This window comes from Schistocerca piceifrons, chromosome 2 (assembly GCF_021461385.2).
Source record: "Schistocerca piceifrons isolate TAMUIC-IGC-003096 chromosome 2, iqSchPice1.1, whole genome shotgun sequence".
In the NCBI taxonomy this organism is placed as follows: Eukaryota; Metazoa; Arthropoda; class Insecta; order Orthoptera; family Acrididae; genus Schistocerca; species Schistocerca piceifrons.
The window spans coordinates 444,615,256-444,634,561 of NC_060139.1; the positions used below are offsets into that span (position 1 = coordinate 444,615,256).

The 19,306-nt window shown below is 42.8% G+C and overlaps 1 protein-coding gene across 1 annotated transcript in view; it reads right to left on the reverse strand.

Annotated features, from left to right (window-relative positions):
• The window catches only part of LOC124776760 (nose resistant to fluoxetine protein 6-like), a 381,483-nt gene that overhangs the window by 76,623 nt on the left and 285,554 nt on the right, over nucleotides 1-19,306 (reverse strand). Inside the window, exon 9 of the mRNA XM_047251897.1 lies at nucleotides 702-895. Coding sequence (XP_047107853.1) covers nucleotides 702-895 — 194 coding nt within the window. The remainder of the gene's footprint in view (nucleotides 1-701; nucleotides 896-19,306) is intronic.

The following is a 19,306-nucleotide window of genomic DNA, read 5'->3' on the forward strand; positions in this document are numbered from 1 at the left end:
GCTGTGTTTACGTGGAATGGATTGGTTCCTCTGGTCCTATTGAACCGATCATTGACTGGAAATGGTTATGTTCGGCTATTTGAAGAACTTTTTCAGCCATCCACAGACTTCATATTCTCAAACAACGATTGAAGCTTTATCGATGACGAAGTGCCATTTCATCGGGCTACAACTGTTCGCGATTGGTTTGAAGGACGTTGACAGCTCGAAGGAATGACTTTGTCACTCAGATGGTCCGACTTGAATCCTATCAAACATTTATGGGACGTAATCGAGAGGTCAGTTCGTGCACCGGCAACATTTTCGCAATTATGCACGGCTATAGAGACAATATGGTTCAATATTTCTGTGCGGGACTTCCAAGGACTTGTTGAGTCCATGCTACGTCTAGCTGCTGCACTACTCCGAGCAAAAGGAGACCCGACACGATATTAGTAGGTATCCCATGTCTTTTGTCTCCTCAATACAGAACTTAAATGTTTAGAGCTCTAATTACAAATGCCGCACGAAAAACATCCTCATGTTAACATCAAGAAAAACAGTAGACAACGGCGGAACCTGCTTGTGGCACATTCCTTCCCGTGATTCTAAATTTCTGACCAAGCAGCTTCATATGTTTCTGGTTACGCTGTCCTCCAGGTACAACATTGTCCCTTCCGGCACACGGTATGCAATGTGTTACATTAAAATGTAATACTTACTGTGGGAACGGCTTCACTAATGCGTCCAGATTTTGGAGGTAAATGGTCATGAAGGGCAGCACCATGGAGATTATGGTGACGCACCCCATGGCTGCCCAGCCCGCCACGGGCCACCGCCACGTCATGTACCCCAAGAAGAGGCTCACGATGAAGAAGTGGAAATCCGCCGACATGTACCACGACTGGAACATGCACTGCAAAAGCAAAATATTTCAAGAAGTGTTCTGTTCTTACAGTGGAAAGTAATTAGGTTTTTTATAACAGTCATCGATGCAGGAAATTATGAGTCAACAAAGCCAAATACAATCACCGTACTTTCAGAAACAGAGCTTGGGCCCATGAGGAAATACAACCGCGGTCGGCGACAGAGTAAAGCAGCATTAAAGAGCTAAGTGGTACACACTATTTGTGATAACAGCAGAGGCACAACAGGCGGACAAAGGAAAGCCATCCAAGGAGTGACAGCTTGATGCTACTGTTATTAAGCCAGGTTGATGAGGAACGAGTCCACATCCTTCATATAGTTGTTTAACGTGAAAATTAACACTTATTGCTGACTATAGTTTGGTAGACAGAAGTAGTAAGAGTTTAATGAACTGTGACAGGAACCTGAACAACAGGTGTAGATATAACAACTCTTAAATACTACGTTGATAATGGGTACTTGCTAGCCGAAATCTGAATCTGATCTAATAAAACTGCTGTTTAGCCGGCCGGTCTGACCGAGCGGTTCTAGGCGCTTCAGTCTGGAACCGCGCGACCGCTAGGTCGCAGGTTCGAATCCTGCCTCGGGCATGGATGTTTGTGATGTCCTTAGGTTAGTTAGGTTTATGTAGTTCTTTCTAGGGGACTGATGACCTCAGATATTAAGTCCCATAGAGCTCAGAGCCATTTGAACAATTTTTTGCTGCTGTTTAACATTTTGAAAGTTATCACGGAGTGCATTCCACTTTCTTAATGTAAGGTATTTTGATGCAGTAATTACCATTTTTAACAACTAGTTGCCGGCCGGCGTGGCCGAGCGGTTCTAGACGCTACAGTCTGGAACCGCGCGACCGCTACGGTCGCAGGTTCGAATCCTGCCTCGGGCATGGATGTGTGTAATGTTCTTAGGTTAGTTAGTTTTAATTAGTCCTAAGTTCTAGGGAACTGATGACCTCAGAAGTTAAGTCCCATAGTGCTCAGAGCCATTTTTTTGAACAACTAGTTATTTAGTTACCAGAATGCCGCGGAGAGTGAGCTGTCTTGAAACATCCTAGCAGATTAAAACTGTGGTCGGTGCGGCACTGAACACGGAACCTAACGCATTAGCTCAGATGATGATCGGAAAAAGAGAACTAAAGAACGTAGTAGCTAAGCGTACCTTAAAGCCAACCTTCACAATTGGTTGGGTAAGGTTCTCGGTAATGTTAAGTGGCCAGAGAGTCGCAGGTGTACAGATGTGTTAGGAATATTTCAGTGTGCACCGTTTTGGAATTAGTTATTCTTCCAGAGTAACAGTTCGTAACAGAGAACGTTCGAACATGGGTAAAAGAAGAAAAGTTCACAATTCAGAATCGCTAAAAGAACATTTTATTGGATGACACGTTTCGACAGAGCTATGCTGTCATCGTCAGATCTTTTGGTTATGAGTTTTCACCACAAAGCATTCATCAGTACTGCAAGTCGCTTTACATTGCGTGTGTGCACCCTACTGTCATTAAGATCATTAGTCATGGTAGTGGGGTGCACATGCACAGTGTGAAACGGCTTGCAACACTGATGGATAATATGTTGTAAAAATTGAAAACAATAAGACGCGATGATCACAGCACAGTTCTGTCGAAACCTGTCATCTAATAAAATGTTTTTTTAGCGATCTTGGCTTGTGAAGTTTTCTTCAGTTACCGTATACTGCAGACTGCCTCCAGAGAATGTCAGGCACATGTTTGAACAGTGTGTTCTAGTACAGATATCAGTGACTGCACTTCGTTACGGTGAACTATTTATTACATACAGATTTCGATGAACTTGTTGAACATTAGGAGTTTATTCCTATGGCTAAAACTAAACTCCCTCCCAACAGGTCTCGGCAGACCCAACGATACCGACCGACAGGCGTGTCATCCTTATCCGAAAGGCGTCACTGGACGCTCATACGGAGGGTCATGTGGTCAGCACACCGCTCTTTCCGCCGTTGTCAGTTTTGGTGACTGGAGCCGCTACTTCTGTGTCAGGTACCTCACAAATTTTTCTCACAAGGGCTGAGTGCACCCTACTTGCCAACAGCGGTCAAAAGATATAGATAGTCACTAATCCATGAGCTAGCCCAGCCCGGCAGCGCTTGACTTGGGTGATCTGACGGCAAATGGTGGTACACTGCGCCAAGGCCTTTGGCAGTTCAGTTTATTTGATTTTTGTGCTCAGCACAACCCCTTTGGCTTACATTAGTCATTGTCTGTAAACGCTCTGCTTGCTCTGATAGGTCAGTTATTTCACATTCCACTGATTTCACCGTGTGTAACATTATTCTATGTAATTCCACCATTCAAAGTAATTCATGTTTAATCTGAATAAACTGATGGAGTACTTTAATCCTTCATTTCAGCTACACATATATCTTCACCGACTCTTAGGCTGGCCAAATTGTTAATCGATGTTTCATTAAGAGCGTAATGCAGCAATGCGCACACAACCCCTGTATTAGAAAACAAGCCGTAAACAGATCAGAGGAAAAATGCTCCTGTCTTAGCACAAAAATGGTAAATACTTTGCTCTTCAAATGACTCTGACAGTGAGTGATGAACTAGATGCCTCAACCCTCATTCCGCCCCTCATCAAAAATTTTGGCATGCAAACATATTCGTGCTCATTCATCATAGAACATTCTAAATCCTTTTGTCCAGACTCTCTAGTTAAGTATTCACACTCAGTGAAACGTGGCACCGTTAAATTAGTAGGCTGTTCTGTCTGGCGTCATGGGCTCATGTGTAGTATCAACTATCACTCGTGCGGCCCCATTGCCAATATCAATGAGGAAAAGTTGGTACTTGCGGGTTGTGCCCTTAGAAGGTCTTTACTTGCCGATGTACAGAGTGTTTCATTAACTGTATTTGCCTCTGTAAGTTACGAAGTAATAGCCGACGGAAATATTTATTGCGGTAGGTCACCATAAGAAACGTTACACTGTCTGCGGAGCTATGAACATAGTTTATTGTGTTATTATCCAAAGTGTTACAGCAAAAAGACACAATTTTTAAAATGGAACAATAGTTGTTTCTATCATGCACTGGAATCAGTAACACCAGCTGTGTATACTTCAATTTAAATTACATTCCTATCACTTTTAGTTTGGGAGCTACAACCCTTCAAAGTTTCAGGGACAGATACCACACGCTGTACATAATACATGGCTGTGTGGTGGGTGATGGATGTTCTGGCGGTGGGACGTTGATTTAAATGAGATGTTCAAATGTGTGTCCATGTTCCTAAATGTACAACGCAATGCGCCTTCTAAAGGATCTGCGGACGAGATGTAACATCGCCGGTGTCACGGAGCAACATGCGTCCTCGATGCTCCGTTTTAGAACATCTGGGGATGTGGGCTCAGTGACATAAACACGATCCTTTAGATATCCCCACAAAAAGAAATCTAATGGTGTTAAATCGGGCGACCTTGCGGGCCATGAATGAGGACCATGGCGCCCCAACCACCTTCCTGCAAACCTGTTGTTTAGTTCTTCCACTCAGCACATAACATTCTGTAATCCTCGTGGTGATTTGCTTCTTTGTCTACCTGCCCTCCTTGTTCTCTTTTGGTTTGCACCCAACCCTCACAGTTTTACTCGGTCGGGTTCTTTGGCCGTAAATGAAGGTAGTAGTATTGCACTAAGACACTAGTTGACGTTTGAAAATTTGTCCCGCTATTATATTTCCTTTCCTTTCTGGTTTGTACCCATTATTAATGTTCTAATTAATCAGCTCTTGGTTGTAAATACAGCGTGAACAATTATGCGAAGACACAGGTTGCCGTTAAACAAAAAGAGGGACCTTGTGGTTGGATTTAGCTGATAACCAGTTGAATTCTTTGATGGCAATTGCATTTCTCAGTCATTAGTTATAATCTGAACAACCTGTTGTACTAAGCTGTTCGTTTCCGTGTTTGAAAGATCGACTCATTATTGGTGTATTTTAGCTGGATCTTGTGCTTCCGTCGAGTGAGTTCTCGTGTAATAAGTGTTCACAAGTGATGTTTTAAGACGTTCCTTCAGAGCGGTCTTAATAACTGACAATCAGTACCTTGAAAATATTAACAGTCAACTGTCACCATAGCTTTAGTCAATTGTCAGAAGGGACGGGTTGGGGTCCAGTCGCACCTCGGTTGCCGATTGACATTAAGAGGTTGGTTGCTTTGAAGTAAGCCTTATCAATGTCATATTGTTTGCTAATCTGTTTAACCTCTAAGCCCAGGTGCGCATCTTAACCCCGAACTTTGCGACATACGGCTTCCAAGTTAAAAGTTAAGTCATTTGTTTTGAGTAATTGAATCACCCTCGTCATCAATGGTGCTTATACAGTTCTCATGTGTTGCAGAAGGGCAGCTGATAAGACAGACTGTGTCCAGCACGGTAGCAAACACCGCTGTTTCACCCAATAACGGGCAGGCTGCAGGTTCGGCCGTCTTGTAATCATTGTCATATTGTTTGCTGTTTTTCAATGCAGCACTTCAGATTTCTTTTCCAAAGACTAAAAGCCTATTCAACTTAGGGTTTAATGTGAAAAGAATTTTGCAAATTTGTTCATTTCGTTAAAGAAAATTTTATGGTTAAGTGCTTCGATTATCTGTAAAATACAGTTTAAACATTGTTAAATAAACAGGTTGTGTGAAAAGGAATTTATATTGGTGGGTTCTCCTTTCCACGTTTTCCTTAATTACAGTAAGTATCATGTATCACTCAGCATCTCGTTCTGACTGTCATTGTCTGTATACTGTATATGTCTCTCGAACTGTCTCATTGTTACAGAAAATCCCACTGCCACTGCCTCTTTCTCAGTTTCACTGTTTCCTTTTGCCTTTCTTTCCCACTGCCACCGTCTGCACCATACGACAGCGGCTCAAAAAATATGTGGGATACAACTTATTTTTCCTCTATGCCCACGTTTAAAATTTCGGTCCGAAATGCAACCACCCCTATACTTATGTGTTTAAGTTCATCAAGGTGTCAGGGTCCAGGCCTCACAGGCCTCGTAATGGTCTCCACTCATCTATATTTTTTATTTCACTCTATCTTCTCTGTTTCGCTCTCACTGCTTCTGTCTCCATTCATCTCTCTTTCTATTTTGCTGCCACTGACTCTCACTGACCATCAGTGTCTCCTCTCTCTTTGCCTGCCAGTGCTTCTTTTTCTCTTTTACTGCCACTTTTATTCCCCCAGTGTCACTATCTCCTCTCAGTTTCTCTTTCATCGGCACTGTCTCCTCCGTCTTCCACCGTCACTGTCTCTTTGCTATTCTTACAGCACAAAAAAGGGCTCATATGTGCGCATGCCTAAATTCTTTGTGAGGAGGGCGGAATGAGAATTGAGGCAGCCAGTTACCGAGCGTTCTGTCAGAGTCTTTTGAATGCTGACATATTTCCCTTTTTGTGCTCCGACAGGGTCGTTTCTCCGCTGGTTCCCTTCTTCTGCAAATGGTTCAAATGGCTCTGATGGAACTTAACATCTATGGTCATCAGTCCCCTAGAACTTAGAATTACTTAAACCTGACTAACCTAAGGACATCACACACATCCATGCCCGAGGTAGGATTCGAACCTGCGACCGCACCGCCTTCTTCTCCCTGCTAGAGTAAGGCGTCCTGCTCATATAAAACAATTGTATAGGTCAGTAGAGTTTTGTCAATTTATTTATATACATGGTCACGTTTATATACCTCGACATATGTAAACAAATAAGTACACGTAATGTAATATTAACACAAAAACCTCTGCTCAACATTTATTCTTGAAAGGTTACTCATTGATCGCAATTCAACGAAAAATCCCAGCTTATGATTGGTATCACAAACGAGCAAAACTTGTATTATCAATATTTTACTGAATTTACAGTCTTTCCAGGTTTCCATAATTATTGTAAGGAATTTTCTTTCCAGGCGTGCTAAGACCCTTTTTAATCCTTTTTTGTCACTGCCGTTTGTCACTTTGGGCTTATTTGTACAGGCGTCATAAAGTTTTATTGGTGAAGCAATGCAGACTAAAAACGTAGTTTGGTGACCTCAGAATCCCTGTGATGACTCTAGAACCCCTGCTAAATGTTAACTAGGCCAGTTAAAACTACATATACGCCTCACACCGGATATTACGTGCATCAGTACGTTAAATTTAACCTCTGGGTCTCGGCAACAAATAATGATATCGAAAATTGTTTCGAAGGTCCCCTGGAATATCACCTTAAGAACGGTAAGAATTTCGATACCCTGCCATGAATAGAAATTATAGATGTGGCCAACTCTAAAACTGGGAACCTTTCTTGGCCAACAATCATGATTTGTCGGGGTTGCCTCAGGAACGTCTATAAACAAACGGTGCTTTTATAAGTCGCCTAATGGCAACCGTAGACCACACATAATCCTAAAGAGCCAACCTATTTGACCAGTTCGCCTGGTCTGGAGGAAGTGTGTAATATTCAAATTTTTACCTCATGCTGTAGGATAACTACAGTATGCACGTTCTTCCGATAAGTTTACAAACGGTCGCTAGGACAAGGACTATCCAAAACACTTGATCCATTATTTCTGTGATCAACAGAAGCCGAAGTATGACTGCATGAAAAATCGCATTTTCGAACATACTGTAATCGTTTGAAAGCTGCGTACTCGTCCTCTAGTGGGTAGGTAGCAGCTATCTGATTTGAACTAACAATCTATCTCACAATAATTAACTGTTATCATTTTAAAACCCGGTACAATGCAGTGTCAAACGACACCAACTTAAACAATACCAATTAAAAGAACGCAGAGAACGTCGGTTCCCTTCGTTGAATGAGGCTATATGAAATAAAATCTTCATAACTTCTGAACGGTCTGCGTTAGGAGGTTCAAACTGCACGGTTGGCAGCTGGGCATGATCGGAATTAGTATGTGCTGTAAGGTTTGGTTTAGGGACGAAGCCCACTTTCATTTGGATGGGTTCGTCAATAAACAAAATTGGCGCATTTGGGGAACTAAGAATCCGTATTTCGCGGTCGAGAAGTCCGTTCACTCTCAACGGGTGACTGAGTGATGTGCAATGTCCAGTCATGGAATAATTGGTGCGATATTCCTTGAAGGCATAGTGACTAGCGAACGGCACGTGAAGGTTTGGAAGATGATTTCATCCCCATTATCCAAAGTAGCCCTGATTTCGACAAGATGTGGTTCATGCAAGACGAAGCTCGGCCCCATCGAAGCAGCAGAGTGTTTGATGTCCCGGAGTAGCTCTCTGGGGACCGCATTTTGGCTCTGGGGTACCCAGTGGCCACTGGCATGGGCCTCGATTAGCCGCCATATTCTCCGGATCTAAACATATCCGACTCTTTTTTGTGGGGCTTTATTAAAGACAAGGTGTACAGCAATAAAATCAAAACCATTGCTGAGCTGAAAACAGCCATTCAAGAGGTCAACGACAGCGTCGATGTTCCGACACTTCAGCGGGTCGTGCAGAATTTTACTATTCGTCTGCGCCACATCATCGCCAATGATGGCAGGCATATCGAACATGTCGTAAATCCGATTTTCTGTAATAACGTTTACATGTTGAATAAAGTGTGTGGACGCCATAGTTTGTAACTAATTTATGTTTTTCTCATACAGTTCAATAATCGTCACGCTGCACATATACAACTGTAATAGTAGTTGTCCTTTCGTTTAGCGAACAGATTTTTTATCTGACGTTGATAAAAGCTCTGTCGCTGTGCTGTTTTCTCTACGGCCCAAGGAATACAGTTTTCACCAACTCCTTTGGCTGATCGTTAAGCACTCTGATACCATGCTGGACCAAGTAGCATATTCATGTCAACCGTCTCTCAACCGTCCGAGATGTTCTCTTGCAGCTTCTGCCACCCAAAATTACACCATGGAAAACATGTTTCAGACAGTTCTTAGTTTATTTTTCACACAGATCATTTGGATACCTTTAAAACACTGCAGGTGGAAATGCTACACTTAGAGACTACAAAGAAAATAAAGACTGGTTGTATCGCTTCTTTTTCATAATGAACTGTAAAAAAAGTGAGTGATAGCATTTTTTCCCACAGTTCCTCCCAGGTCTTGCCAATTCTCCTTGCTCTTCCCTGTTCTTGGGGGATTCTGTTCCAATGTCTTCTTCTCGGCTGTTTCGTTCAGCTATCCCAATGAGTATCCCAACCGTCTCTACTTTCTCTCAAGTGTGTGGTCTTCTATCGTATCTAATTTGTTTTGCTCCTGTCCTCCTGATTACTTCTTTTTTCTGGCTGGCACATATTCGAGATGCACCAGAGACACCTACTCATGAGACTTTGTAACTGTGATATTATCTCCTTGTCTAGTTTTCAACTTTCACTGTCTTATGAAAGGACAGCCTTCACATTTGTGTTAAAAAACAGGAAATTATGTTTTGCATGTGCTGTTTCTGTTTTGGAATATTGTATAAAATTTTATGAAGACAGCATTTGCCTTCTTTATGCTACTCTTCACATCTTCTGCAATCCACCATCTTCTGTCACCGCGCTATCCAGATACCAGAATTAGCTGGCAGTCTCCACATGCTGCTCCAATACATACAGAGGAGCTTTAGTGTTCCCAGAATTTACTGTCATTTCCTTTATTTTACCCACATCTTGACGCCAGAAATTTCTGCTTCTCTTTTTTTAAGAGAATTTAACGAAAATCAGAACCTCCATAATTCATGGATCCCCCATTGGATTTCTCTTGTCCTCCATGTTGTGATTCTTCTCATATTACAGTCAAGGGTAAGCGGAAAACCTGTTTAGGACAAAATAAAAACCTTCCAGGCTCCAGTTGCCTCTATTGGCTCAGTGAGATTTCCCTTGTGAGGCGCGCAACGTCTGTAGCCATTCTATAGCTCTTTAACGATGTTGACAACCTGCTCTAGTACACCATACTTCCCCAACACCTGTCACAGTACTTCCTGTTTCACAGAAACGAAGTCCTTTTCAAAATCAATGAATGCCAGGTACATGGTTTATATGGAATTATTTCTTTACTTTAAGATGTTCCTAAATGTACTAATAAGATCAACACAGCTGCGCTGTGCGCAAAAACAGGCTTGTTCTTTACACAATCGATTTTCAAGTGAATGTTAAATCGAACATAATTTACTCTCTAAGACAAAAAGGAAAATAAAAAAAAAGTCGACGCACCACGGAGGAATTATACGACATGGACGGAAGTCGGCAGATGTAGTGTACACGTAAAGACAAAGAAATGATTACAATGTAAGAAAGAATAGATGATTTATTGAAGAGAAGGAGATTCCCAAATTAAGCAACTCAATAACGCGTAGATCCACCTCTGGCCCTGTGAAACCAGTTATTCGTCGTGGCACTGATTGATAGACTTGTTGGATGTCCTCCTGAGGGATATCGTGCCAAATTCTGTCCAGATGACGCTGGTATCGACGTGTCCTGTGTTTACTATCCTTGCCAGCTGCGCGGTGAAATTGCACTGCAGTGTCACACGTTCATCCATCGGCCACCAAACCTTATAAGTTTACATTTTCCGTCGATACCTGTATGTGTATCAATTTGTGTCCTGCCTACGTGGTGCTTCGTGTCTTTTTTTGTCTTAGGGTGTACTGGTGGTACAGTGCAAATGTAACAAACAGACTCCCCGGTAGACATAGATCCATGATTTATTGATAATAGTACGATGTGTACTTCACAGTCCTCTCATGAGTTACAGAAAGGGTTAGCACTTGGCAGTAACATTCCGTTGTATATACATGGTCTTGTTTGGGTCAGGATCAATCTAGGAGTGCTGTCGGATGGAGGGTGCAGTGGGATCTGTTTGTGTTCCGACTGATGAGCCGCAGCGTGCCCGGAGCGTGAGTGTATTTCGGAGGATGGACACTTTGCGGTGCCTTCGTGATTGAGGAACAACTTGTGCGGTCAGCGTGGCCTGTCATTCCGCAGTTGTGCGCTAGCATGAGTACTGTCGTGGAGTATGGATACTGCGCGACCTGCTTGTGAGTACGTGAAATCGTGGAGGCGAAATAATGAGTTTACTAATGAGAGGTCAGCACGGGTCGGAGTTGACCTGCAAGCTCTTGTGCTGGTTGCGCCGGACGACACCAAGAGGTTGGCTACCCGCTGGACGACGATGTGTGTGCGGTAGCCTAAGAAGTTTGCGAGTGGCCATTTGCACGGCAACTACAGCACCGCGCCAATTGTTAGATGCCGACAAAATTTTAGGGAGCTTTACCGCCAACCTATGTTGCCACTCTTTTGGAGATTTATCTTTGAGCCAAATATACTTTAGCAAAATGTGAAGGATTTTACCAGTCATTTCTACATAGTTTTTTTAGGCTTTCCCTGCGCTACATCTGCTTGATAGGTTCCCTGGAATTACGCCGGATAATATTGTAAAAACCGCACAATATTTCAGCGAGACAACTGCCCGCCATATTCAGGTGCTACTGTCGCGTCGCTGAGAAGCTCGCCAATTTATATGTTGGCTTTCTAGAACAGCGCAGGCGCCAGCGGGGGTACAACGTCAACGAAGACCAATTGTAGACGGACGTCGAATACCAGAGCCCTCTGCTGGAGAAACGGGTCGCGGTCTGCGGAAGCGCGCCACGGCGTGGGAGAATGCGGCTGGGAGCGACGGACCCCGTTCGCGCGCGCGAGGTGTTGGCGCGCGATTTAAGCATGTGCTATGGTTTCCCATCTGCATTGACTCGCCAGCCGGTGTGGCCAAGCGGTTCTAGGCGCTTCAGTCTGGAACCGCGCGAACGCTACGGTCGGAGGTTCGAATTCTGCCTCGGGCATTGATGTGTGTGATGTCCTTAGGTTAGTTAGGTTTAAGTAGTTCTAAGTTCTAGGGGACTGATGACCTCAGATGTTAAGTCCCATAGTACTGAGCCTTTTTTTGTGTTGACTCGGTGCAGTTGCTAATCTGCGGCTGATGATTCCTTAGTGCCGCCAAGGCTGGCTCCCAGGTGAAACCCCGTGTCTCTGTTTATTAGGTCACTGCTTATACATATTTCGACCGCCTGTTTGATGATGGAGTCCCAGTATCTGGAAGCATACAGAGGATCTTGGTTTCTTCACAGATCATGCTGTGTCCCGTGTCAAGGCAGTGTTCAGCAACCGCAGATTTCTCTGGCTGACCCAACCTCGTGTGACGTTTATGTTCGTCGCATCTGTCTTTAACCGTACGACACGCCTGGCCAATATAAGACTTCCACAGTGGCACGGGATTTTATATATTCCTGGTCTCCTCAGGCCGAGGTTGTCTTTAACAGAGCCCAGCATTGATTGCACTCGTGCTGGAGGCCGGAAAACACATTTAAATCGGTATTTCTTGAAAATTCTGCCCATCTTAAAAGACACGCCACCGACATACGGTAGAAAAACCAACCATGTGGTGTTCTCTGCTTCTTCAGGCTGTTCTTGAGGTTTGGAGCGTGCTTGTCGAAATGCATTCCGGATCTGCTTCTCGGAGTACCCGTTCTGGTCAAACACAGAGCGGAGATGGCTAAGCTCCGCCGATAAGCTGTCCTGATCTGAGATGGCTCTAGCCCTATGCACTAGCGTCCGTAATACACGGCTGCGCTGTGAGGGACGATGACAGCTCGTAGCTTGTAAATACTAGTCCGTGTGCGTAGGCTTCCGGAACACACTGTGACCCAAGGAGCCGTCTCCTTTTCTACGAACCAAAACATCCAGAAACGGGAGCTCACCATCTTTCTCTACCTCCATGGTGAAACAGATGCTTGGATGGAGGGATTTCAGATCTTCCAGAAAAGAAAGAAGCGTTGCAGTCCCATGCGCCCATGCCACAAACGTATCATCTACATATCTCCAAAAACATTTGGGTTTCAAAACCGCCGTCTCAAGTGCTTTGTCTTCGAAATATTCCATAAAAAGATTAGCTACTATGGGAGACAGAGGGCTACCCATAGCAACACCGTCAGTCTGCTCTAGATACTGGTCGTTGAATAAAAAATAAGTCGAGGTAAGCACATGTTTGAAAAGGTGTAAGATGTCCTCTTCCAGCTTAGCTCCTATGAGTTGTAATGAGTCCGTCAGAGGCACTCGTGTGAACATAGAAACCACATCGAAACTCACTAGTAAATCGGTAGATTCAAGGCGCAGGTTCTTTAGTCGCCGTATAAAATCTTCTGAGTTTCGAATATGGTGTTCACATCTCCCCATCATGGGACTCAGAAGAGAAGCCAGATGTTTAGCTAGGTGGTATGTTGGGGCACCTACATTACTAACGATAGGGCGAAGCGGATCATTCTCCTTATGTATCTTTGGCAGGCCATAAAGCCGTGGCGGAACTAGTGCTCGTTCTCTTAAACTCTTCTCCAGATGGTCAGGAAGTTGGCTGGATTTGAAGAGAGCGGATGTCTTCCGTTGTACGGCATCCGTCGGATCTTTCTGAAGACGGTGATACATTGTATCCTGTAGTAAGTCCATCATCTTGCCAAAATAAGATGTAGCAGGCAGAAGAACAGTGGCGTTACCCTTGTCAGCTGGTAAAATTACTATATCATTGTCTTCTTTTAAAGAACGGAGCGCTCTTCTGTCTTCAACGGTGACGTTCTGCTTGGGTGCAGGCATCCTGGTTATTGATCTGCAAGCCTCTTGCCTTACTTCTTCAGCAGCATAATTCGGAATTTTTAAAACATCTTGTTCAACGGCACTGATGAACTCCTTGATGGGCAAGGTCTCGGGAGTAGGCACAAAATTAAGTCCCTTTTCTAACACTGACATTGCAGGGTCACTCAGTGGTTTATCTGAGAGATTAAACACAGTGCTACTGCTAAATTTCTCTTCTTGCAGTGACTGGCGTGTAAGGCGTTGGAACTTAGAAATTTAACGCGCCGTGATTTGCTGCCGTGCCCAGTTCGAAAGCGCCCAAGTACAACTCTCAATCCACTGTTCCTTGAAATGCTCCTCCAATCTTTGTGGCTGCATCTATTGGGTTGTAATTATGACCCTATCCTTTGTTATGAACTGTTCTTCACGTTTAAAGATCTTCTTTGAAAGCCGTCTGGTAGTGTTGTACAACTCCTTTATAAAACCCTGCTTTGCTGCCTCTTCTGATGACTGTGTCTGATCAGCTGTCCACTTGATTTTATCTCTCTTTGTCCCAGTATTCACTCTTTTGTGTGTCGAAGTGGACTGTTTATACGTTTCTATTATCTGCGCTGTCCTTCTTACAAACATTTAACTTTGTTCTAGTTATTTCCTGCATTTATCTCATGCCACGTGTCGAGGGAATCCATTCTTTACTTTTTTATGTGCCTTAATAAAAAATGTTCTCCCCAGTATCTAGAAATCTGTCTAAATTTTTGCCAAACTGCTTAAATTCCTTCCTGCATGAAGTTTTCTTCAGAGAGGGGGTGAAATTTGTTTTTTTAGTCCAAGGGCAAATCTTTCTTTGATCCTTTGATCTTTTAAGTTTCTCATATCCATTTTTTTGCTACTGTGACTGAGCTTGGTTCTCTTTGCACAATCTGAAATGTGATCTCTGCGAAAACAGGCCGTGCACAAGCAGGCATCCCGAGCGCCGCCTGATAGCCGATGACCCTGCAACTCCTCAGTATACACATATTATCCCTCGTGCCACTAAACACAGTCCTTGAGGGTGTTGCAATTTTTTTCAAGCAGTGAAACAGAGAGCATCGAAACTTACGGTTTATGTCTATGTGATGTATTTGACATTCACCAACATGATTTGGCAAGACTCAGGTTACGATGTGGCAACAGTGTACCACCAATCACTAGATCACGCTCAATGCACAAATCTCTTAGCAGTTCGCCATTTGCATTTCTGTAACAAATGCCGTGGACACACATGATGTATTTAAGCCTTTCATTTTCTGAATCGACTTCTGCGTTGAAGCCCCCCACTAATGCCTTTTATGTTTCTACGACTAGGTTTCTTATGGACTCCATTTAACCCTGTATAAAATGTATCTTTCAATTCTCCTTCAGCCACTTGCACTTGAATAAGTTCATAGCGATGAACAACAGCAATATTTTGCACAATTGTTCGAGTAGTGCTGTCATTATCCTTTCCGAGAGTGGCTTCGAATCCAATAAGCTCCTTTTGCAGTTATAAGAAAACCAAAGGAAACATTATTAGTTAATCAATAATTTGTATTTCTCTCTAATCTTGTCCACTTCAGTGACACTGCGAGCCCGTTAACTTTGTAACACAAGTGATATCGGCGCATAGTTGTGCTGGCCGAGTGCCGCATTTCACTAGCGCGGCTTCGGCTAGCGTGGGGCGGCTTCTTGCGTCCGTGCGGCATCCCCATTTCCCCCTGTTCAACGCTTCGCTTCCGATGCGCGGACCGCGGACCACCTGCGGGGTTCTTCGCAGCTCTTGACGTCAGCAGCCAGTGGCCACTGGAAAGTTTCAGTTGCTTTGTAATCGCCTGCACATGTGCGGCAAAAAGCACACTGGGTACAGAACCACATCTACGTCATACGAAAAAGGATTTAATTAAGACGTAATGACACAAAGATATCATCTGAGCGTTATATATAACACAATTCACAAATACAAATAGATTTACTTAGAATGTATGCACTTTGTAATTCATAACTTTTAATGCAATCACGACACTAAAGGGATTGAGCATACAGATTGTTGCTTTTGATGAAATGCGTTGACTGAGTTAATCGTAGAAACCATAACTCTAATAATTAAGATGAGAGAATCGTTTTAATTGAAAATTAATTAAATTTATCATAACTTATAAATGAAGACAAATACGATGACAGTATGACACCATGTGTTGGCGTCGGATTCTAATAACTACACACATTATTTAGATTGTAAGATTATTATTTTTACTAACGATTTTTATTCTTTAGTGTTAAATTTACCTAGTCTTTGCTCACAGTTTGAATTTCGTCAAAGATATGTTAGCTGTGATTGCAGCTATGAAAATAGGAGATAAAATCTGATGCAAATGATATACCATTTGTAAGTGTGCACTAAAAAACTGTGATGCCAAGAGGATCAACTATTTTCGCCGCTTAAAGCTCAAACCGTGAATAATTAAATTTCTAATTTACGAGTTAAATATGGCACTTAGAAATTATTGTGATGTATGTTACTGAACTAGAACTGTACCACGCAGCTCATGACATAATTGGAATTTAAATTAAATGTATGATTAAAAAGTTATAAATCTATATTGGCGAACACAAAAGGGTCCAATGTGACGTTATTAGGTGCACTTTTCGCAGGAAGGAGACGCTCAGGGTTAGAGGAGGGGATAGTTTTTTGAGGGGTAATCGAGGTTTTAGAAGATCTGCAGCCAGGTTCCTCGGTGTGTGCGTGTTCGGTCGGCCGCTATTTGATAGCTGGTCTGTCGCTGTTTGGGCGTTTCTACGGGAGTCTGGCTTTTGAGGTCTGTCGGCCCATGTTTGGACTTAGTTTCTGGCTCAGTAGCAGGACTTAACAGTTTGGGCTCTGCCAAGTTTTTCAGTGTGCCAAAGTAGTTAATGAAAACGTTATTCGAGTTTCATATGTAATCGACATATAGGACGATTAATCGTTGTATTGGTTTTCTAGTTTTGACTGAGGGTATTTATTTGTTTACAGACCACCCAGTCTCGAGACGACTGGTGGCGTTCGCTCTGCAGGCAAGTGAGTCGCTCGGCGAGTTCAGCCTGCTGTGCGATTTTAGGTTGAGAGATCTGTGGCCAGCCCGGCAGCCAGGAGGGGCAGCCCGGTCGAGTGGAGCCCACCGACACCGCGCTGGACCGACCCTGCACGCTCTACGTGAGCGAGCCGTCTGAGGCGGGCTGGCACGGACTGGCACTGGGTGATGCACGCCACTGCACTCCAGGATAGTTTTCTTAACGCTAAAATGTACACTGCACTATAAAATATTCCTTTCATTTAGAAATTCATTGCTTGCTATTATCAGTCTGCATTTCATGTCCTCTCTATTTCAGGCCATCTTCAGTTCTTTTGCTGCCCAAACGTCAAAACGCGTCTACTACACGTAGTATCTCATTTACAAATCTAAGTTCCATCGTGTCACTTGATTTCATGCCCTGCGTTTTACTTTTATTGATGTTCATCCCATGACATCTTTCCAAAGCACTATTGATTCTATTTAGCTTATTCTCAAAGTCCTTTGCAGATTGTGGAAGCATTGCAGTGACAGCGGTAGTCCTCAAAACTTTTGCCTTTACTCTGTGAACTTTATTACCCTTTCGTTATTTCTCTTTGCTTTCCTTTAATCTTCGCTCTGTCTAGAGAATGAACAACATAGAAGATACGTTACAACCCTGTCCCATTCCCTTCATGTCCTTTGGTTCTTATACATGAAGGTAAATTTGCTGTACTAAGTGTTGGCAAAATCGTTAAAAAGTCAACAAGTCTGGTTAGGTAAGAGGAAGTAAGAGCGCTTTCGGGGCAAGTGCACAATTAGTTCACAGTTTTCTTGAAATGTTTTCTACAGAGCTGCCACCGCCTGATCATATAGTGAACTATATGTGGTCAAGATATATGTATTTCTTTATGTCTTAGCTATAGTGTGCTGGTGTCAGGTGCAGCATCTCCAGAAGCTACGCATGCATCCCAAAGCGTGTTTCTCTAATCTATTGTCTTCATGGGATTGTTTGCAGCTTTTACAGTTTTGAGACGGCGAGTAAATACTGTTGATTTTGTACTTTAACAAATTCATTAACTTTTCAGTTATTTTCCTTGTGTTGAAGACTGAGGCCTTGATGTGCATTTGGTCCACAAAATTCAATAGTGAGTCAATTGCGCTCTAATTTGTGGGCAAGGTCAAAATGTTGAACAAAAAAAAGGCTGAGTAGGTAACGAATAGGATTCTCACGTAAGTGAATATTGTCCTTTTAAATACTTTCAACGTTTTCAATTAAAGATACTCTGTGACAGGAAAACGAAGAGAGGAGAGCAGTATACGGCAATAGTTATAAAAGCTGCTGTGGAGTAGGTGTAATCTGCCCGAATGAATACATATCGCGCTTCTAAGATATACAGTGTACCGTATTTTACATTAAGAGATCATTTCAAAGGTAGAAGACCGGCTAAATCATTCTCCCACGGTCGCTCAACCACGTTTTCGCCTGACGTCGGAAAGAGCGTGGAAGAAGGAATAACTGAGATGGAAAAGTACAGCTCTAAACTGTCAAGACAGGAGCTTTAGTCGTTGAGAAGCGGGTTTGTTAAAAGTAATAAACTGAAAAAGCCATTCACAAATGACAAACAAAACTATGATTGGCTCTATGCGAGCATGAAATGCAATAATTTATCTATTAAAAAATCACAAAGCACTGGAACCTGCAGAAAAAATTGTGTGGATCAACTCATCATCAATTACTGCTTCAAACTCCTTGAATTCACCATAAAAGGTTTTGGGCTTGAAAATACATCAGATATGATTTTTAATTTAGACGAGACAGGATTTGATAGGCATCCTTCAAAAGCTAAAGTTGTGGGAGGTAGGAGATTACGTTCCTCAACAACAACAACAAGTTCTCCAAGACGGGAAAATATTTCTGTTTTATTTACTGTACTTGTGTTTCAGTATATTTGGTTGTCATTTATTATTTAGTAAAATTACTGTTACTTTCCAGAAAGAGAGTTTCACTCTGCAGTGGAGTGAGCGCTGATATGAAACCTCCTGACAGATTAAAACTGTGTGCCGGACCGAGACTCGAACTCGGGACCTTTGCCTTTGGCGTCACACAGTTTTTATCTGCCAGGAAGTTACTGTTAGCTTGTTCATCATTGTAGTGCTTAAGACGACGAGATTTGCTGTCATTTGTAATTTCCCCCTTTAATGTAATCTGTATTATGCGTAAAGATGTGCACCTTTATCCTATATCAAACCTTTATGCTGATGAAAGAAGACTGTTTTCTATGATACATCACTAAAATATATTCATTGACACAAAAAATCTTGCTTTGAATGTTACGTATTTTCTTGAGATCCATAAGCGTTATGACACATCAAAGCACAAAAGTTGTAAGCTCAAAAAGTATTAATCCAACTTCGGAGCTTCAGCCATAAAATAAATATCAGAATATGTTATACTGGACAAAATGGCTCTAAGCACTATGGAACTTAACATCTGAGGTCATCAGTCCCCTAGACTTAGAACTACTTTAAACCTAATTAACCTAAGGCCATCACACACATCCATGCCCGAGGCAGGATTCGAACCTGCGACCGTAGCAGCAGCGCGGTTCCGGACTGAAGCGCCTAGAACCGCTCGTCCACAGCGGCCGGCTTCTACTAGACATTTTCCCCAGTATTACCGCCAACTAAAAAGAGAACTTTCACAGGGTACATTGTGCACTTGCCCCACTTTAGCGGGATAAGTGCACAAATAGGCATTTTTCAAGAACTTTGATATTATCAA